Source organism: Grammomys surdaster, unplaced genomic scaffold, assembly GCF_004785775.1.
Source record: "Grammomys surdaster isolate TR1022 unplaced genomic scaffold, NIH_TR_1.0 198, whole genome shotgun sequence".
Classification (NCBI taxonomy): domain Eukaryota; kingdom Metazoa; phylum Chordata; class Mammalia; order Rodentia; family Muridae; genus Grammomys; species Grammomys surdaster.
In genome coordinates, this window is record NW_021604643.1 from 3737485 (window position 1) to 3755103 (window position 17619).

The following is a 17619-nucleotide window of genomic DNA, read 5'->3' on the forward strand; positions in this document are numbered from 1 at the left end:
TCTCTCTCTCTCTCTCTCTCTCTCTCTCTCTCTCTCTCTCTCTCTCTCTCGTGTGTGTGTGTGTGTGTGTGTGTGTGTATTATTCACCATAGCTGCTATTATACTGTTTGAATTTTCAGCCTGCAAACCTGGATCAAATATATTACTTTGTCTATAAGAACCAGTCTCAAGTATTTTATTATGATCCCCTCCCCGCCAAGGATCCACCATTCAAACTCAGCTAATACACCTTGACACTGATTTCTGAAATGCTTATATTATTTTGTACTATCACCAGTTTTGTATTAAGATTTAGTTGGGCACTATCCTCACGAGCATTTGCTATTCTCATTTTTACAACATTTTTTCTTGTATATTTATGTAGTATGCAGATATATATGGTTGCTTGCATGTGTGAGTACTTGGTAGCCCCAAGTTGGTAGAAGTGTTTGGGAATGATTAGGAGATATGTCCTTTTTGGAGGAGGTCACTGGGGGCTGGCTTTGAGATTTGAACACTCTCCGTGCCTCTGCCTGGTGGGCGTAGATCAAGAGGTGAGCTCTCAGCCGCTACTTTGCTCTGCCATCGTGTACTCTTAACACTCAGAAACTGTAAGACAAATTCAATGTTTTTATTTACTTATTTTTCTAAGTTTGCTCTGAGGAACCCTTATACTGCCTTTGGAGGCTGGAATTACAGGTGGACCCCCATTCCCACCCAGCAGTTATGTAAGTGCTGAGGATGTGAACTCTAGTTCTCAAGTTTGTGTAGCAAACACTTTACTTGCTAAACTATCTTCCCACCCCTAAAATAGTATTTTAAAAAGACATTTCAGTAGGTATGTAGGTATGTAGTATTAAGCACTTTAATTAATTAAGCCTTTAATTTGCAGCTTCTTTGCTAATGGTGTTGGGTATATTTTCATGATTCTTGCTGTCTATTTTTGACAGTGAAATGGCCAGATCTTTGGTTTATTTTAAATTGGATTGTCTAGTCTTCTTTTTCTATTGATATTTAACTTTGCATCATACAATTCTCCCTTTGTAACTCTCTAATTCGGTGTTTTGTTTTTTAATGTAACAGCTGTACAGCATTTATCACTAATTCTAGAACATTTAACTACCTCCCACTCCCCAAAAACCCCTCATGCTTATTAGCATATATTACCTATTCTTTATTCATGAGTACCCCTCCTCTGGAAGCCATTTGTCTTTTTAATTTTATGGATTTGCTGACTCTTGACACTTAATTTAATTGTAGCCATGTAATATTCTTTTGTCACTGGCTTCCTTAATTTAAGATATTTTAGATGTCTTTACTATTGAAGGGTGGATTAAATAGTATTTAATGATGTGAATATTTATTGAGTCATCAGTTGCACATTTAGGTTGTTTCTAACTTTTATGATATTATAGATACCAGTATGAACATTCATGTGAATATTTTTTAAAGGCATATTTAAAATTCTGACTGCTAAGGTGGATGTGGTAGAACATGCCTTTAGTTCCAGCACTGGGAAGGTAGATGAAGATCCCTGAGTTCAAGGTCATCTTGGTCTACAAATGAAGTTCTAAGACAGCCAAGGCTACACAGTAAAATCCTGTCTCAAAAAACCCCCCAAATAATAAATAAATAAATAAATAAATAAATAAATAAATAAATAAAATTTCCATTAGTGATACCAAAAATGCTTATTCATTCCAAGTATAGTACCAGTGACAGACTAAAGAAATTAGTCCATCCAAGTCTACCATTCATATAGAACACGGCTCTTACTTCAAAGGGAAACACAAGAGTTTATTCTGAGCCAAATATGAGTGACCCATAACCTAAGAACATAGAATTTGGTTGCCTTAAATACCGTGTTCAATGTAGATGCAGTTATGTGAACTTTTATAGTTTAGGACAAAAAAAAAGCTGTAAATTAAGGCATTTACAATACACTGGTGAGGATATTAGCTAGACATCTAACAGCAAACCATGGAAAATTCGGCTATAGTATTTATCAGAGCGAAGGTAGATATATTGAGGGAAAGTCCAGAAAACTCCTGAGAATGGGAGGGATTCTAAAGGAGGAGTATCTTCAGCTAGAGATTTTACATTTTATCTGATAATATTTTTAGTTTTGGGGTTGATTGAAACTAGTGGACCATAAACTAACTCCAGAGGATGTTATGATAGATACAGGTTAGCAATGAATAGCAGTTAAGAGGACTAGAAAATAACTTATGATAATTTAGCTCAAAATCTGCAAATCCCAATTTTTAAAATTCAGAGTTGGGGTGTGTCAACTCTCCTTGCAAATCTTGACTATTGTGGCCGTTTGGAGGCACTCGTTTAGGTTTGCAGCTCTGCTGTTGGCCACGTTTCACTTGAGGCTCTTGTGCATGTGGAGGAGGCTGTTTCTAGCAAAAGAAAGCCCTTTGCTAGGCTTGGTAAAAATTAGACTGAGGATGCAGGAAAGGAGTCTTCTGGAGAGGGAAATGCTTGTTTGTTGAAACCTTAGTGGAACAGGCCCCAGGGTCATATTAACATTATTTGGAATTATGACCTGAGTCATTTTTTTTTAGAAGTCATTATGAGTTTGTTATTTACATAATTGTTAAAGTACACAAATACAATGCTGCCACTGCAATTGCTGTAGTGCAAATGTACAGCTCAGAGACTGATCATCAAGACACAGGTTGATACACACATTCTAACTATGCTTCCTGCAAGTGATATTGGACAAAAACCTTCAAAGCCACACCCTGGAGGACTTCCAATGGGCCTAATCTCAGTACAACCCAACAGGGCCAAGCTGAATTTAGATTAATCTCAAGGCCACCTCATACCCCTCCAGCACCACAGGTATCTACAAGAACCCTTGCCGGGCAGGTAAAGGATTTGCAACAAAAATCTCAAACTCCCCCGACCCTCCCAACCTCCCTCTGTACTCCTAGACACACAGTCCCATAGAGTCAAGTCTCTGCACCCTAAAATGCTTGCAGAGTAACCAGCTCAGGATTCAGAAAGAAGCACCCACAGGCTCAGATGGTTGACAATTAACAGCCACATTGTGGGATGCTATCACACATCAGCAATGTGTCCCCCAACTCTGGGCCAGTGCTCAGAGCCAGGGAACTCTGGAAAGAAGGGAGAAGTCATGGTGGCACCATTAGAGCCCAAACCTCCACAGGGAGCGAGGTACCTAGCATAACTCTCTCCATTGGCTGACAGGAAGAATAAGAGATGGACCCACGCTCATGTACTGCACCCCATTTCTCAGATGGAGAGATCAGGTCCTGCCATCTCCTTTGTAATATAGGAGTATATTATACCTAATGTTAATCAAGACCATAGTACGACTAAAGAAAAACAGGCAGTTTTGGCAACCGTACTCCTTTAGTCAGGCTGAGTTTTTTTTTTTTTTCCATTTGTGTGCTTGCTATTTATGTATAATAAAATATTTGATGTTTCAAGTACTTGAAATAATTTATTATTGTTTTAATTTTAGTCTTTCTTTTGGTCAGTTTCATTTTATAATTAACCTCATGTGGAGTGACTGGTTCTAACTTAGGGAATATTTTTATTGTTCAAATTATTATAATTGTTATTTGTGGCTAATAATTCCATCTGCCTTATTATTTTGGTATTTTACCAGATGCCAATTTGTAGAAATAATTATATGGTTATGTTGTAGAAGAAACTAGATACTAGTAAAGTATCATTTTAGTTTTTTTCTCCAATAAAATTGACCTTTTTCCTATACACAAAATATTATAGCAACACAAAAGGCCAGACATGTAGGGAATCAAGTTTTCATAGAATTTTTGAGTATAATAAAATTATATTTCTTATTTTATAGACAGAAATGGAAATGGGACTTCATTAGAAATTATTTTTATAATGTCCATGTACTTCTCATCATTAACATCTGAATGTTTAGTATTGTTTTTACCCTGGCTAAGTGTACCATACCCATAAAACTCATGGGCTCATAAAGTATAGTCTCTTGGGTTAAAAGTTCCTTAGTTTTGAAAAACAGTTTATTTGTCCTATTTTGAACAGTAATACTTTTAAGAGTATAACTTTGTTATTGTTATGACTTTTAACAAATTTAGCATGTTAGGAAAGTTTTAGTTCAGTATTGATGCCTCCAGAGAAGTTTGGGCTCTGGTGTCTGGCCAGTTTTGGTGCATGAATGCTATTGCCCTTGGAGACTGCTTTTGGGTAAAAAGGATCAACCCAAAATCCTAATAAGAGTTAATATTGTTAGTATGAGATCTGAATAGCACATATGCTTCCCAGAATCTTTAGTTTGTCATATGATAGCATTTTATATCAAAAAGCAATGCCATAATCTAGTTGTTATGCATAGTTAATATTCTTTCGTTTTTCTTAGTGGGAAGAAATTGTTTTTGGCTATAGCAGTTTGGATTTAAAGGTACCTCCCAAATATAATCAATCTCTGTCAGTCTGAAAACTATTTAAAAATTCAAGTTATACTGAATATGGGAAAATTCTTTTTATGATGATAGTGAATAATTGGGATCTCTTTAAACACGAAGATTTTATTCAAGCAAATTAAGACTAGTTATGACATCAGTCATAACACAAACATGACAATGACAGGATGAAATGTCTTCACTTGTAGTTTCACTGAAACCATATATTATACCTAAAATTTGGGAAAATATATCCACAAATCTCATTTTAAAACCATTTAACTATAAAAGGATTTAACTTGAGTGAGGTACTTGTCAACATAAAGATGAGTACCACCCAACCTTTTTGAAATTTGTGTGGATGTATGCTCAGGCATGAGTATAACCTTAAGGTGAGAAATATAAATCTAAGCCTTTATCTACTGAAGTTTTATCCAACAGGAGGTTATTGGAAATACCTAATAGGTTCCTTTCTATCCAGGCTGAATGGAATTTCTGATATGTTACCTTTTCAAATTGTTGAAATCCCATCTTGAGCTCCCTGTGGTGGTTTGAATAGGTTTGGCCCCCATGGGGAGATGGCTCAGCTATTAAGAGCACCATATGGCTGAAACTGCCAAGTTCTGCTTGCTGGGACTAGAACTTGACCCCTTTCCCCCTCACCCCCCCTTTTTTTTTCCTCAAAGTTTTGTTTCCTGCCCTCTCTGGTTTTAATTAAGCATTTTGTTTAACCATTTTTTCTTGCATATTAAGTACACATTAAAAAGCTGTTTGGGGTTTATAATATTAATTTAAATATATGAGTCCATTCTGATGACACTGTTGCTTCCTGGGTTCCTGTTCTCCTGAGGAGTGAGCCAGTGCATTGTTGCTGTTAATGTTTGGAACAAACAACTTTCCATTAGCTTATTTAAGAATAATGAAAATAAAAGATTTGACTTTACCCTCATTACTTAGTTTTCCTTTTCTCTCTCTCTTTTTTTTTTTTTTTTTGGCATTTCCTTTAAAGGATTCTACTGGCAACATTTCCTTACTTGTTAATCATCCGGGAATTTTTAATTTTCTTTCAGAGGTCGGCCCTGTTTCAAAGATTGTACACACACACACACACACACACACACACACGTACTTTTTCTTTTCTGAAGTAGGGTCTCACTATATATTACTGGTTTATATAGGGCAGGCTGGCTTGAAGCTACAGAGATCCACCTTGCTCTGCCTCCCAAGTACTGGGATCATAGGTGTGTGCCATCATGCTAATCTCAATGTTTATGTCCTTAACTGCACCCCATATCCAATTACTGGACTGGAAAGAGGCAAGTTTAGTCAGGTATGTGGCAGTGCACTGCAGGATCTCTTCAATGAGTGTAAAGGTAATGAATGGATCTGGGGGCGGGGTAAGGGCTGTATTTATGCCTCTGAGGAGGTGGAAGAATCTCTGGGACAATGTTTGTGTGGCTCCTTAACATTGGCCAGAGCAGGGGTATTAGAAGGTGCTTCATCTGCATGTTCAGGAGCTGAGGGTGGGGTGTGTAGAGGTAGACCTTATAAGTTCAAACAAGGAGTGAAGTCTGATAACTGTCAGGGTAATAAACTGTCATGGTTGATGGTGGGGGAGCTCGCTTTATGGCACTAGATTGGGAGAAGGGGTTGGGGGAGCCAATTCCTGTTGTCCACATGTTTGAGGTATCCTTGGTTGAAGCCCCCTCAACATGTAACCATTACTAAAGTCACAGTGTGTTACAGCATTCAGCAGTTTACCTGGAGAACAAAAGTCAAACCCTGTACCCATTAAGCAGCAATTACTCATACTCTACTATCTCTAGACTGTGATAGAGATTGTATTTGCCCGGTTTTTACTGGCTTCTTTCATCAAACAGTGTGACCTTACAGTTCATCCACATTGTAGCATGAATTCAAACCTTTTTAAAAATAAATACAATCAGCCCAGGAGTTAAAGTCACTGTTTGAAAAAAAAATCCCTCAAAGAGAAGCCTCCAAGTTCGGGCAAGCAGTCCATCTTGTCTGTACGCCTGGAGCAGTGCCCTCTGCAGCTGAACAACCCCTTTAATGAGTACTCCAAGTTTGATGGCAAGGGTCATGTGGGTACAACTGCAACTAAGAAGATCGATGTCTACCTCCCACTGCACTCCAGCCAGGACAGACTGCTGCCAATGACCGTGGTGACCATGGCCAGCGCCAGAGTGCAGGACCTCATTGGGCTCATCTGTTGGTAGTACAGGAGTGAAGGACGGGAACCAAAGCTCAATGACAATGTCAGTGCCTACTGCCTGCATATTGCTGAGGATGATGGGGAGGTTGACACGGATTTCCCACCCCTGGATTCCAATGAGCCCATTCATAAGTTTGGCTTCAGTACTTTGGCCCTGGTTGAAAAGTACTCCTCTCCTGGTCTGACCTCCAAAGAGTCGCTCTTTGTTCGTATAAATGCTGCTCATGGATTCTCCCTTATCCAAGTGGACAACACGAAGGTCACCATGAAGGAGATCTTGCTCAAGGCAGTGAAAAGAAGAAAAGGATCCCAGAAAATTTCAGGCCCTCAGTACCACCTGGAGAAGCAGAGCAAGCCTAACATCGCTGTGGACCTGGAGAGCACGCTGGAGAGCCAGAACGCCTGGGAATTCTGCCTGGTTCGCGAGAACAGTTCAAGGGCAGACGGAGTTTTCCAGGAGGATTCACAAATTGACATCGCTACAGTGCAGGATATGCTTAGCAGCCACCATTACAAGTCATTCAAAGTCAGCATGCTCCACAGACTGCGGTTCACAACTGATGTGCAGTTAGATCCAGATGAACAACTCTCAGCAGCCTCTCCAGCATCATGTCTGCCCGCACACCTCAGTGCTTCCTGCCCTGATGATAATGGAGTAAACTTCTGAACTATAAGCCAGCCCTAATTAAATGTTTTCCTTTAAAAAAAAACCAAAAAACAAAAAAACTTAAACAATAAATACTCTTGTCCTGTGTGTGTGTGTGTGCGTGTGTGCATGTTGTGTTGTTTTCCCCTCCATTTGATGATGAATAACTGAGTTTCTCTTGCCTTTGGAATAATGCTGGTATGAATGTGAATATTTCTCTTTTCATCCATGCATTCAGATACTCTGGGGAAATATTTAGGCTTGCTGAATTATATCATATCCCCCACTCGTCTTTGTGGTTGGTTATCTGCTTGAAATTTCTTTTCCTGTGATTTTGCTTTTTAGCTTAATGTGTGCCCTTAAGAGGCAGAGAGAGTCATTTACAATTTATTGTTAGTTCCTATTTATCTGTTTCCTTGAATCCATTCTGCCAATTTATGTCTGTTGCAGAGCAGTTGAGCCCAGGGAGTTGTGCATGTTGGACAAGTGCTCCACCACTAAGCTCTGTCCCAGCCTGTGTAGCTCACACTGGTCTCATACTTGCTACCTATTGGTTCCTCTGCCTCTGGCCTCCACGAAGTACAAGATTCACAAATGTTTGCTGCCTGCCAAGCCATTTGTGTGTAATTAAAGTGATAGGGAGTAACTTTGTGTTCTCATTTTGTCATAGCTTTGTGTGAGTGCATATTGTTTATATGTGTGGGTAGTGTACCTCCCTTTGTATATGTGTGTTTGTGTGTGTACACTTAGAGGAGAGAGGAGGGCATCAGGCATCCTTCCATATTGCTTTCTGCTTTTTCCTCTTGAGACAGATAAATGGCATCTCGGGTGTTTTGTGTCTAGGTTGGTGGTGGGCAAGATATTTTCCTGTCAGACTTTCTTAGACTAGGCAGAAGAATGAGCACAAGCTGGTCTAAATAAATAACTGTTTTTTAATTATGTACATTTTTCCCTCTGGTGTCATATTTAAAATGAAACATATGTAATTTAAAAATGTAATACAGTTGAATATATCGTTTTCTTTCTTTCTGTTTTTAAAGGAGCCGTGGCCCTCAAGAATCTTGTAATTAAAGAAAATGCCTTGGTAGGTCTTGTCTATGGAAATTTATGATATTAGTACATTTAATTGTTACACTTGTTTCTAAATTATGCCACCGTAAATTACTTAACTATGAGAAAGATTTTGAAAATTATTTTCATAAAATGTGAATTTGCAGAGTAGCTCTTTAAATCCTGAAAGATAGAAACTGAGTGTACTGTTTTCTCATTTAAAATATTTCTATTTATTTATTTCCATCTGGCATTACTGTGTATTGTTTAACTTGTCTTCTAGTTTATTTAACATATAATACAAAGTATATTAAACTCCCTGACGTGAGCTATATTCACAATCTTTTGCAACTCTTCCAGTATCTATTTTCACAACTCTTTCACATTGCCATGAGAAACTCTAACCATACTGAATAATAACTTCTGTTCTTGATTTCCACTGGCCTGGGGATATTTCATTGCACACTAAAGCTATACTCACTAAATAATTTTCTAAACTTTGTCTTCCATCCCTATAAATTTACTTTATTAAAATGATACCATGTCATATTCCCACATTGTTGTAATGTTTTCTTGGGTCATCCAACTTGTAGCATGTACCATGGTGCCGTTTCTTTTTATGACTGAATAGTCACCCTCTCTGTCACCTTTTTGGTTTTCTAGTCAGCCTTATTTTTTCCCTCTAGCTTTTGATGAACATTTAGGTTGTTTCTGCTTTGGGTTCTTTCAAATAGAGCTGCAGCAGATACTTGCTTATGCTCACATAGGTTTTTAAGGGCCTGCTTTCAGATTTTTGAGTTATATACCTAAGAGTGAATCTTTGGCTTTTCTAATACATTTAGCCTTTTCCAGAATGACCCAAGGGTTTTTCTTGCAGCTGTGAAACCACTTTACATTCCCTCCCGAACAAATTCTAATTTTTTGACACTTGAAAAAATTACTTTGTATTTTACCTGTTAACCACTATCTCAGTAGATATGAAATGATATCTTGATGTCTTTCTTGATCAGCAGTTCTCAAATAATTACTATTTTCTGAATAGCTGACGATATTGAGCATCTTCTCAAATACTTGTTACTGTATGCCTATGTTCTTTGAAGAGATCTCTATTTAAATTCTTTGCCTGCGTGTGCTAGTGTGTGTGTGTGTGTGTGTGTGTGTGTGTGTGTGTATTTGAGATGGTCTCACTATGTTATCTTTGCTGGCTTGCTACTCACTATGTAGACCAGGCTGGTGTTGAACTTAAAGATTTCCCTGCCTTTCCCTTCCAAGTGCTAGGATTAAAGACATTAGCCAACACATCCAGTTTACCTTTGTTTTTCAAAATAGGAATATAAAATTTATTTAAACCTACCCACAAAGTTCTGTGTGGTCAACAGTAATAAAACTTGCTAGGATTTAAACAAACTTAGGACAAAGATTTAAAATGTATTTTAAATTAAAGTATTGATTTAGCTTTATTTAGTTAGAGCAGTTTTTAAAAAAGAAATTTTATTCTCTAAACAAGACATGAAATATATGGCATTTTCTACCACCATTTTTCATTTATGTTTCAATTATAGTATGTTTCATTGCAGTTTGCTAATTAAATGTGAAATCATTTACAACTACTATGCACAAAAATTTAACTTAAGTTTTTCAAATAACATGCAGTTACAAGTATTCAAATACTACTAGTGAGTGTTCTGTTGTGTGCTGAGGTCTCAATATTGATCATGTATTAAAAATAAATACACTAATTTTCATGATTACAAGATTATTTCTTTGCCTCTGTATAGTGAAGTGTTTTCCTCATCTGTGAGTGTCCCAGTTAGGGTTACTATTGGTATATTGAAGCACCATGACCCAAAGCAACTTGTGGAGGAAAGAGATTGGACTTACACTTCCATATTATTGTTCACCATTGAAGGAAGTCAGGGCAGGGCTCAAATAGGGCAGGCACCTGGAGGCCTGAGTTAGTGCATGGAGGAGTACTGATACTGGATTCCTCCTATGGCTTGCTCGGTCGGGTCTGCTTTCTTATAGGACCCAGGACCACCAGCCCAATAATGGCACCACCCACATGGGCTAGGCACTCCCTCACCAATCACTCATTAAAAAAAAAACTGTTTGCCCAATCTCATGGTGGCATTTTCTCAATTGGGGTTCCCTTCTCTCAGGTGACTCTAGCTTGTGTCAAGTTGACATAAAACTAGTTAGTATAACTGACCACTTGTCAACGTGATATACAAACACATCGCTGTTAAGCCACAGCTTTTCTTGTTCATACTTATTAATATTGATAGCACAATATAAAATATTTAAAATTTAGAAGTCCCATGTGGAATTACACAGTAAATAACTAAATGAGAATGAGCCAAGGAGAAATTCATGTTGATCTCTGGTGAAATTCTAAAACTTTCTCCTTAGGGAAGGGAAGACTTTATGATTTCTTAGTAATTGAAATATATAATTCGCCTACATATCACAATGCAAAGTTGACCAGTATTTTTGCTATAAAGGCATTTCTGGATACTTATTTTTCATAATGGACTTAACACAATGGTAACTATAAAGGCTTAAAAATGACTATATAATACAATAAAAATATCTCTTTCTTACACTCTGTGTTTGAAAAGTCAAATATAGCCAGCCATCTTATCATAACAAAAATAGGATACTCACCAACATCATCAAGAAGTGGTCTCACCTGAATATTCAGTGTTATTTGGCCAGTTAATTATTTTTCTGTGATACAGGATGTATTCACCAATAGTCAAAATATACTGTTTAGAGAAGTTGATAAAAATAACATATAGAGAGGCTAGTAGAAAATCTACAAGTTTTCTCAGTATTCTTAACTCTCTACGCAAAGGTATATTTGCTCCAAATATTTTTATGTGGCTACAAACACGGCAGCAGAAACAAAAAATGACAAATCTAGAGATGGTTGGTACAACCTTTTAGAGATAACAATTTTTCATTTTTCTCATGGTGGGCTAAAAACTGTAATTGTTCACTTAATACCCATTTCTTCAAGAAACCTTTTAATATATTTAAACAAATAGATTGTACTTTAATTGTTAGGGGGCTACAATATTTTTCTAAGTCCTATGTTTTAAAAAATATTTGGAGGAAAGATTATTTTGTTTTCCTATTTTAATACTGAAGAGATCATCATCATCAATCTTCTTCCTCCTCCTCTTCTTTCTCCTCTTCTTCCTCCTCTTCTTCCTTCTTCCTCCTTCTCCTCCTCGTCTATTCTTCCTATTCCTGCAGCTATTCTATTCCTCCTTCCCTGCAGCTGAGTGGTTTCCACCTAAAATCTCAGCACTAGTGACTGAAGCTAGTCTGTACTGGAATTTTCCAGGCCAGCTAGAAATTGAGGACCTGTCTTCAAAACCAAGGTTTGTGGCTGATGCCTTCAGTCTCAGCACTCAGGAGGTAGAAGCCCAAGGATCTTTATGAGTTCCAGGCCCCAGCCTGGCATCTTAAAAATGAGGTTTTGGTGGTGTGATTAAAGTTTTGAACTCTGCATGCATTGGGCATAATGATATTTGATCAGCTTCTTGATTTACAGTATTTCCCCTCTTCTGATATTTGGCTAATCTAATGATAGTGTTCTTTGATGTCTAAACATTTTTAATTTGATGAAGGACCATTCATCGTTTTTACATTGCTTATGATTTTGTTATCATTTCCATGAGGATTTTTTTCTTTGTATTTTCTTCTAAACTCTAAAGCTTTAGTTTTTCTGTTTAGTTTTGATCCATGCTGAGTTTTATATCTTATATAGTTTAGAGACCCTACGTTCTGTTTTTACTATTGGCTACCCATGTACCCCAGCACCAGTTATTGTCAGAGCTGTTCTTTCTCCAAATGAGCAGAAGAAATAGTTTTGAAATTATTGTTTTGTAAAATGACAATTTTGGAAAATAAAGCCTTAATCTATATAAAAGCTCTTTTGTTTACTAAGAGAAGCTTTTAGTTATTAAACCATTATATTTAAATAAATATTGAAGATAAAGAATATGGAAGGTAACTAAAATACTTTAGGTAATTTTAGGAAGAAAATAATTCTCTCTTTCTGAACTTGATATGGATAATTCTTTTGATGAATTTACTTTTCTTTATAGCATGAATTGGATGTACCATTCAGAGTTAAAGTTGGTCGTATAGGTAAGCAATATTTATCCTTGGAGTGTTCTCCTTGCTGGGCATATTTGTAAATAAAAAAAACTATTATTGCTGCAATGTGATTTTCCTAATGTTTATGAGCATTGATTGAAAATATATTTGTGTGCTTTTATATAGAACTTGGTATATGTAGTATTTGAACAATAATTGCTCATTTTACTAGCTCTTAATGTTGAGTTGAGAGTCAAAGCAGTCTGTAGCAGACCTTGAGGAACTATATCCATTTCTGTGTTTCTGACTAGTTATGTTAGATATTATTTGGTAAGTTTAAAGTGCATAATATCAAGAGGGTTTGGATCATTCAAATACTGTATCTAGGGACCAAAATGTGCTTGATTGAGCTGTAAAAGAATTTCCAGTTTTTTTATTCTAGAAAATAAAGTGCTTTTTGTTTTTTTTGTTTTGTTTGTTTTTGATTACTTTACTCGTGTTTGTAATTTACTAAAGTATGAATTTAAATTAGATAAAGAGTGAACTTATTAGTCCGTGTATTTATCCATTGGTAGAAGATAAACTAAATGTAAGAATTTAACATGTGTAATAAAACTGTCTGTTAGGATTCCTAGCTTATTCTGATGTGCATTTATTTAAACGTCATAGAGGTTGATTGAAATCATAGTGTCTTAAGTTGGAACTTTCAGTTTATTTTTATTTTATTTTTTTAGTTCCTATAGTTGTATTTATATAGTGTAGTGCTGTGAGAATATCTGAGAAACTTACATAAAAATACAGAAATACAGTGATGGCTATCTTCCCAACTTTGTATATGGTACTTACAGTTGCTCTTAGACCATATACCACAGAAGACTCATTGTTGTTAGAATGTAAATTGTCTTGTTCCTTTAATGACAGTTTAGCATAAGTAAGAAGTGGAAAATAGCACCAGTTATTTTCCTTCTGACATGCTAGTTATTGGCTGTTTCTGATAATTTGGATTGGTAATTTTTTTTGTTTTTAAGGCTTGCAACCATGGTGTAAGGATTTTTTGTAATCTAAGTTGATTTGATTTAATTTACTTTACTATAACACAGTAATCTAAGGAATATCTATATTTGGGTGTTATATGTTAGTTTTAAACATTTGCCAGAAGTTACTTAAGTTTTACACTGATGATTTTTGAATTTTAGTGTAACCTCAATTCAACAAAAATTTAAAATATGCCAAGAGGGGCTATGAGTTTGAGTAGTTCAATTCCTCATTGCTGTGACAGTGTGCCTGACACAAGCAACTGAGGGAAGGAAGGCTTGGGATGGTTCAGTTTGAGGGTGCAGATCACCATTATGAAGAAGGTGTGATAGCAGAATGACATGCCGACCACATTTTGTCAGTAGTCAGGAAGAGGAACAGAATCCTGGTGTCCAGTTCTTTCTCCTCCTTCCTCAGTGTGCGACTCCAGTCCCTGAGATTGTATTGCTTGCCTTTGGAATAGGTTTTCCCTCCTCTGTTAATCTCTGGAAATGATCTTACAGACATTCTCAGAGGCTTGTTTCATAGGTGATTGCAAATCCTGTCAAGTTGATAATCAGTATTAATCATCTCAGGGTTGATTTTAACACCATCATACAGAGCTATGTATAAAAGAAAGTATATGTTTATGTTTGTACATACATAGAAAAACTATAGATAGATCCATTTTATTAAGAGTTTGTTTTCTTTTGTTTTCCCTTTTTAAAATATGACAAGAAGTTAATTTTCAGATACTAGAAATAGAAAGTTCAGAAGACAAACAGAATCAATTAAGATGTTAATTGTATATATTTCACATAGTACCTGGCATCTTTTAATAATACAATTTATTTGTTTGTTACTTTTATTGTATTCCTAGCACTTTATTTGTGTATATATTGTATTATTTGCCACAGAATATTTCCTGATCTATTAGTTGAATGAAAAGGTACCCATTTCTAAGTGAGTTGTATAAAAGTATAGTTAATTTTATAGGACTGTATTGTTCCTCTGACATTATTGCTTGTACTACAACATATTGTTCAAAGATTTCTTCTAATGCTTTATAGTAATTGAATGGTAGATGTATGTTGAATGAACAATATTCTTGTCTTTATTATTTTAATGTAGGTAGTCTTAAACTTAAAATTCCATGGAAAAACCTTTATACTCAACCAGTTGAAGCTGTTTTGGAAGACATTTATTTACTCATAGTGCCTTCTTCTAGTAAGTCATTTAAAATTTATAATTTAAATTATTCTTATTTTTAGATGGAAAGATCTTTATATTTTATATTTTTGATCCAAGAACTCTTGGTGAAGACAATTTAGCATTTCAATTTAGGATTTTTTGGTTCAGATTGAATTGCTTTTGTTTGTTTGTTTGTTTGTTTGTTTTAATTCTCAGACTTTGTTCGCATTATTATTTTTGATGTTAATTTTTAGAATTAAGTATATTTAAATTTAAACTAATTGAACATTTTATATGATTTTTGTAGGAATAGAGTATGATCCTATCAAAGAAGAGAAGCAGCTCATGGAAACAAAACAACAAGAACTAAAAAGAATAGAAGAAGCAAAGCAGAAAGTTGTTGATCAAGGTAAAAAAAAAGTCAATAAACTGGTAGTAAAGGATGTAAATATTTATTGTAATAGCAAATTGATTTTGGCTAGATGTACTGAGATTATGTTACAAGCAGGAAACCATCTTATTACCTCGAAAGTTACATGATTTGTGTGTCTTGTTACATATGCAGTAATTATACCTTACAGAAATTTAAGGCAAATAATTGTTGTGAGGATAAAGTCAGTTTTTAATATTAGCAAGTTTACTAAGTACATCTTCTCACCTTTCTAACCTTTGTCTTTATATTCCCCTTATACTGATTACTTACTCTTGAATATACTTAGTTCTTTAATGTGTTTATGTTTGCCTTAATCTGTCTCCCCAACCCCTACCTCAGTTCATTGTAGGTCACATGACTCACTACAATCCAATGATCATCAGTGGAAGGGGAGTCCCATAGAAACCTAATTTTTTCATCTATTCCCTTGTTACTATCACTAGGGACTTTCTATATCTTTATTCTCACATCTTTTGTTTGTAGGTCTTTCTTCTTAGCTTATAAATATACTATATCCAATTCTTATTTTAAATCATAAAAGTTTTTCCACTCATCTGTTTTTCTTCTACTTTGTTATTCATTGAGTAGCTACATATTTTAAAATTGTATAAATAATGACTTAAATATTTCTAAAATATATTGATCTATATTGTCTTTCTGAGGGAACAGAAGGATGTTTTTTAAAATTATTATTATTATTTTCTTAATGAGAAAAAGGCAGTGCTGCATGGCCCAGCCTGGCCTGAAATCTACCAAGTAGCCCGTGTTTTCCTTGGATTCATGGTGTTCTTCCATTTGCCTCCTTGCTGCAGGTGTCTGCCATCTATCTGACTTTGAGGTTGTTGTTTGCTTGTTTTGTTCTTAGTGAAAAATAAAATAAACTCCCAATAATATATATTTTACCTCTTGGCAAACATCAATGGAAACTTACCACAGTCGGTGTGAATATCACATGTAATTCTACTTTTTTTGACATATTTCTTTTATATTCTTTGTAGTCATCCCTTTCCCTAATCCTCCCTTTTCTAAGTCTGCTAGGCCTTTTCCTTTAGAAATTACTTTGTCAAGATAATACACATACACACACAGACACAGACACAGACACAGACACACACACACACACACACACACAGAGAGAGAGAGAGAGAGAGAGAGAGAGAGAGAGACAGAGAGAGAGAGAGACAGAGAGGGAGGGAGGGAGGGAGGGAAGGAGGGAGGGAGGGAGATTTAAAAACAAAATAGTATGATAAAACTCAATACTTTATAAAAGCAAAGTGAGTATTCATCCCTTTAGCCATTCCCTGGAGAAGTCCCATATTGAAGTACCAATTGTACCGTATTGGATGTGCAGCTCACAGTTGCATTAGGCTACTTATTTTACATGTACATACTTCCTTTGATGTTGATCTTGACAGTTGACCAAGTGATGTAAATGTTTACTACTGAGGCAGATATTCAGCTCTAGTAAACACTTTGTTTATTTGTTTGTTTGTTTGTATATTGTGAGGCAAGGTTTCACTGCATATGTCTGACTAGTCTGGAACTCAAAAAGATTTGCCTGCCTCTACTTCTTGGGTGCTGGGATTAAAGGTGTGTGCCACCCTGCCTGGCAAATAAAAATGTAAAACCATAGCTTTGTTCTTTACTTAGTATTAGTGAGTGAATGCAGCTATGAGTTCATTATGAAGACCTTTACTTTGTTCTTGTGTAGGCTTCTCCTGTTCCCATGTACTGTTTATCAGATTTTGGAGCCTGTTAGGTCTGTTTTGCCTGTGATGAATGCTTATGTGTTCAGTATGCTGAACCACACAGAATAGTTTCTTAGCTACTGGGCTGGGCCAAGGGGAGTCCAACACATTTGACTACTTATCATACAGATCTTAAACCAATTCTTTAAAATAATTTTAACTTTATTTTACATGTAGGGGTATTTTGTCTATAAGTGGATCTGTGCAACATTTGCATGCATGGTGCCTGCATATGTCAGAAGGTGACGTCAGATCCTCTGTAACTGCAGTGACAGACAGTTGTGAGCCACCATGTGGGTCTGGGAATTCAACCTGAAACAGCAGCCAGTGCTCTTAACCAGAGCCATCTCTCTATTCCCTACACTGAGTTTTGTAATATCCCTTTCTATTAAGGATGCCCCCAGATTACTGTTTTAGTTTAGTGTGATTTCAAGTCCTTGAATCAATCTTTCAGAATCCTGGTTTTAAACTCTCTCTTATGTTTCAGTGACAGCACCATCCTGGGTTGTTTAGAATTTAAATTTCTTCTTCAGTGTGACTGAACCCATCTGATTTTTTGTTGCTTTCCCTTAAGTCTTTTACCCTCTTTTGGCCTCGAGGATTTACCATATTTGTTTGTTTTCTTTTCCTTTATTTTTTCTTTAATGATGCCTTACTGAAAAACGGAAATTCATACAGTATATGCCATGTATAATGAGAATTTATTAGGTCCAAAATACTAATGTTCAGTCCTATTTAAAACACTGATAATGCCATAGTATCAGGATAAAGTCTAAGTGCTCCAGCAAGAT

The 17619-nt window shown here is 36.0% G+C and overlaps 1 protein-coding gene and 1 pseudogene across 1 annotated transcript in view; both read left to right on the top strand.

The window, feature by feature from the left end:
- The window catches only part of Vps13a (vacuolar protein sorting 13 homolog A), a 195495-nt gene that overhangs the window by 2589 nt on the left and 175287 nt on the right, over positions 1-17619 (top strand). The window contains exons 2-5 of the mRNA XM_028770191.1: positions 8326-8369; positions 12451-12493; positions 14588-14683; positions 14955-15056. Coding sequence (XP_028626024.1) covers positions 8326-8369; positions 12451-12493; positions 14588-14683; positions 14955-15056 — 285 coding nt within the window. The remainder of the gene's footprint in view (positions 1-8325; positions 8370-12450; positions 12494-14587; positions 14684-14954; positions 15057-17619) is intronic.
- LOC114623383 lies at positions 6349-7648 on the top strand (annotated as a pseudogene).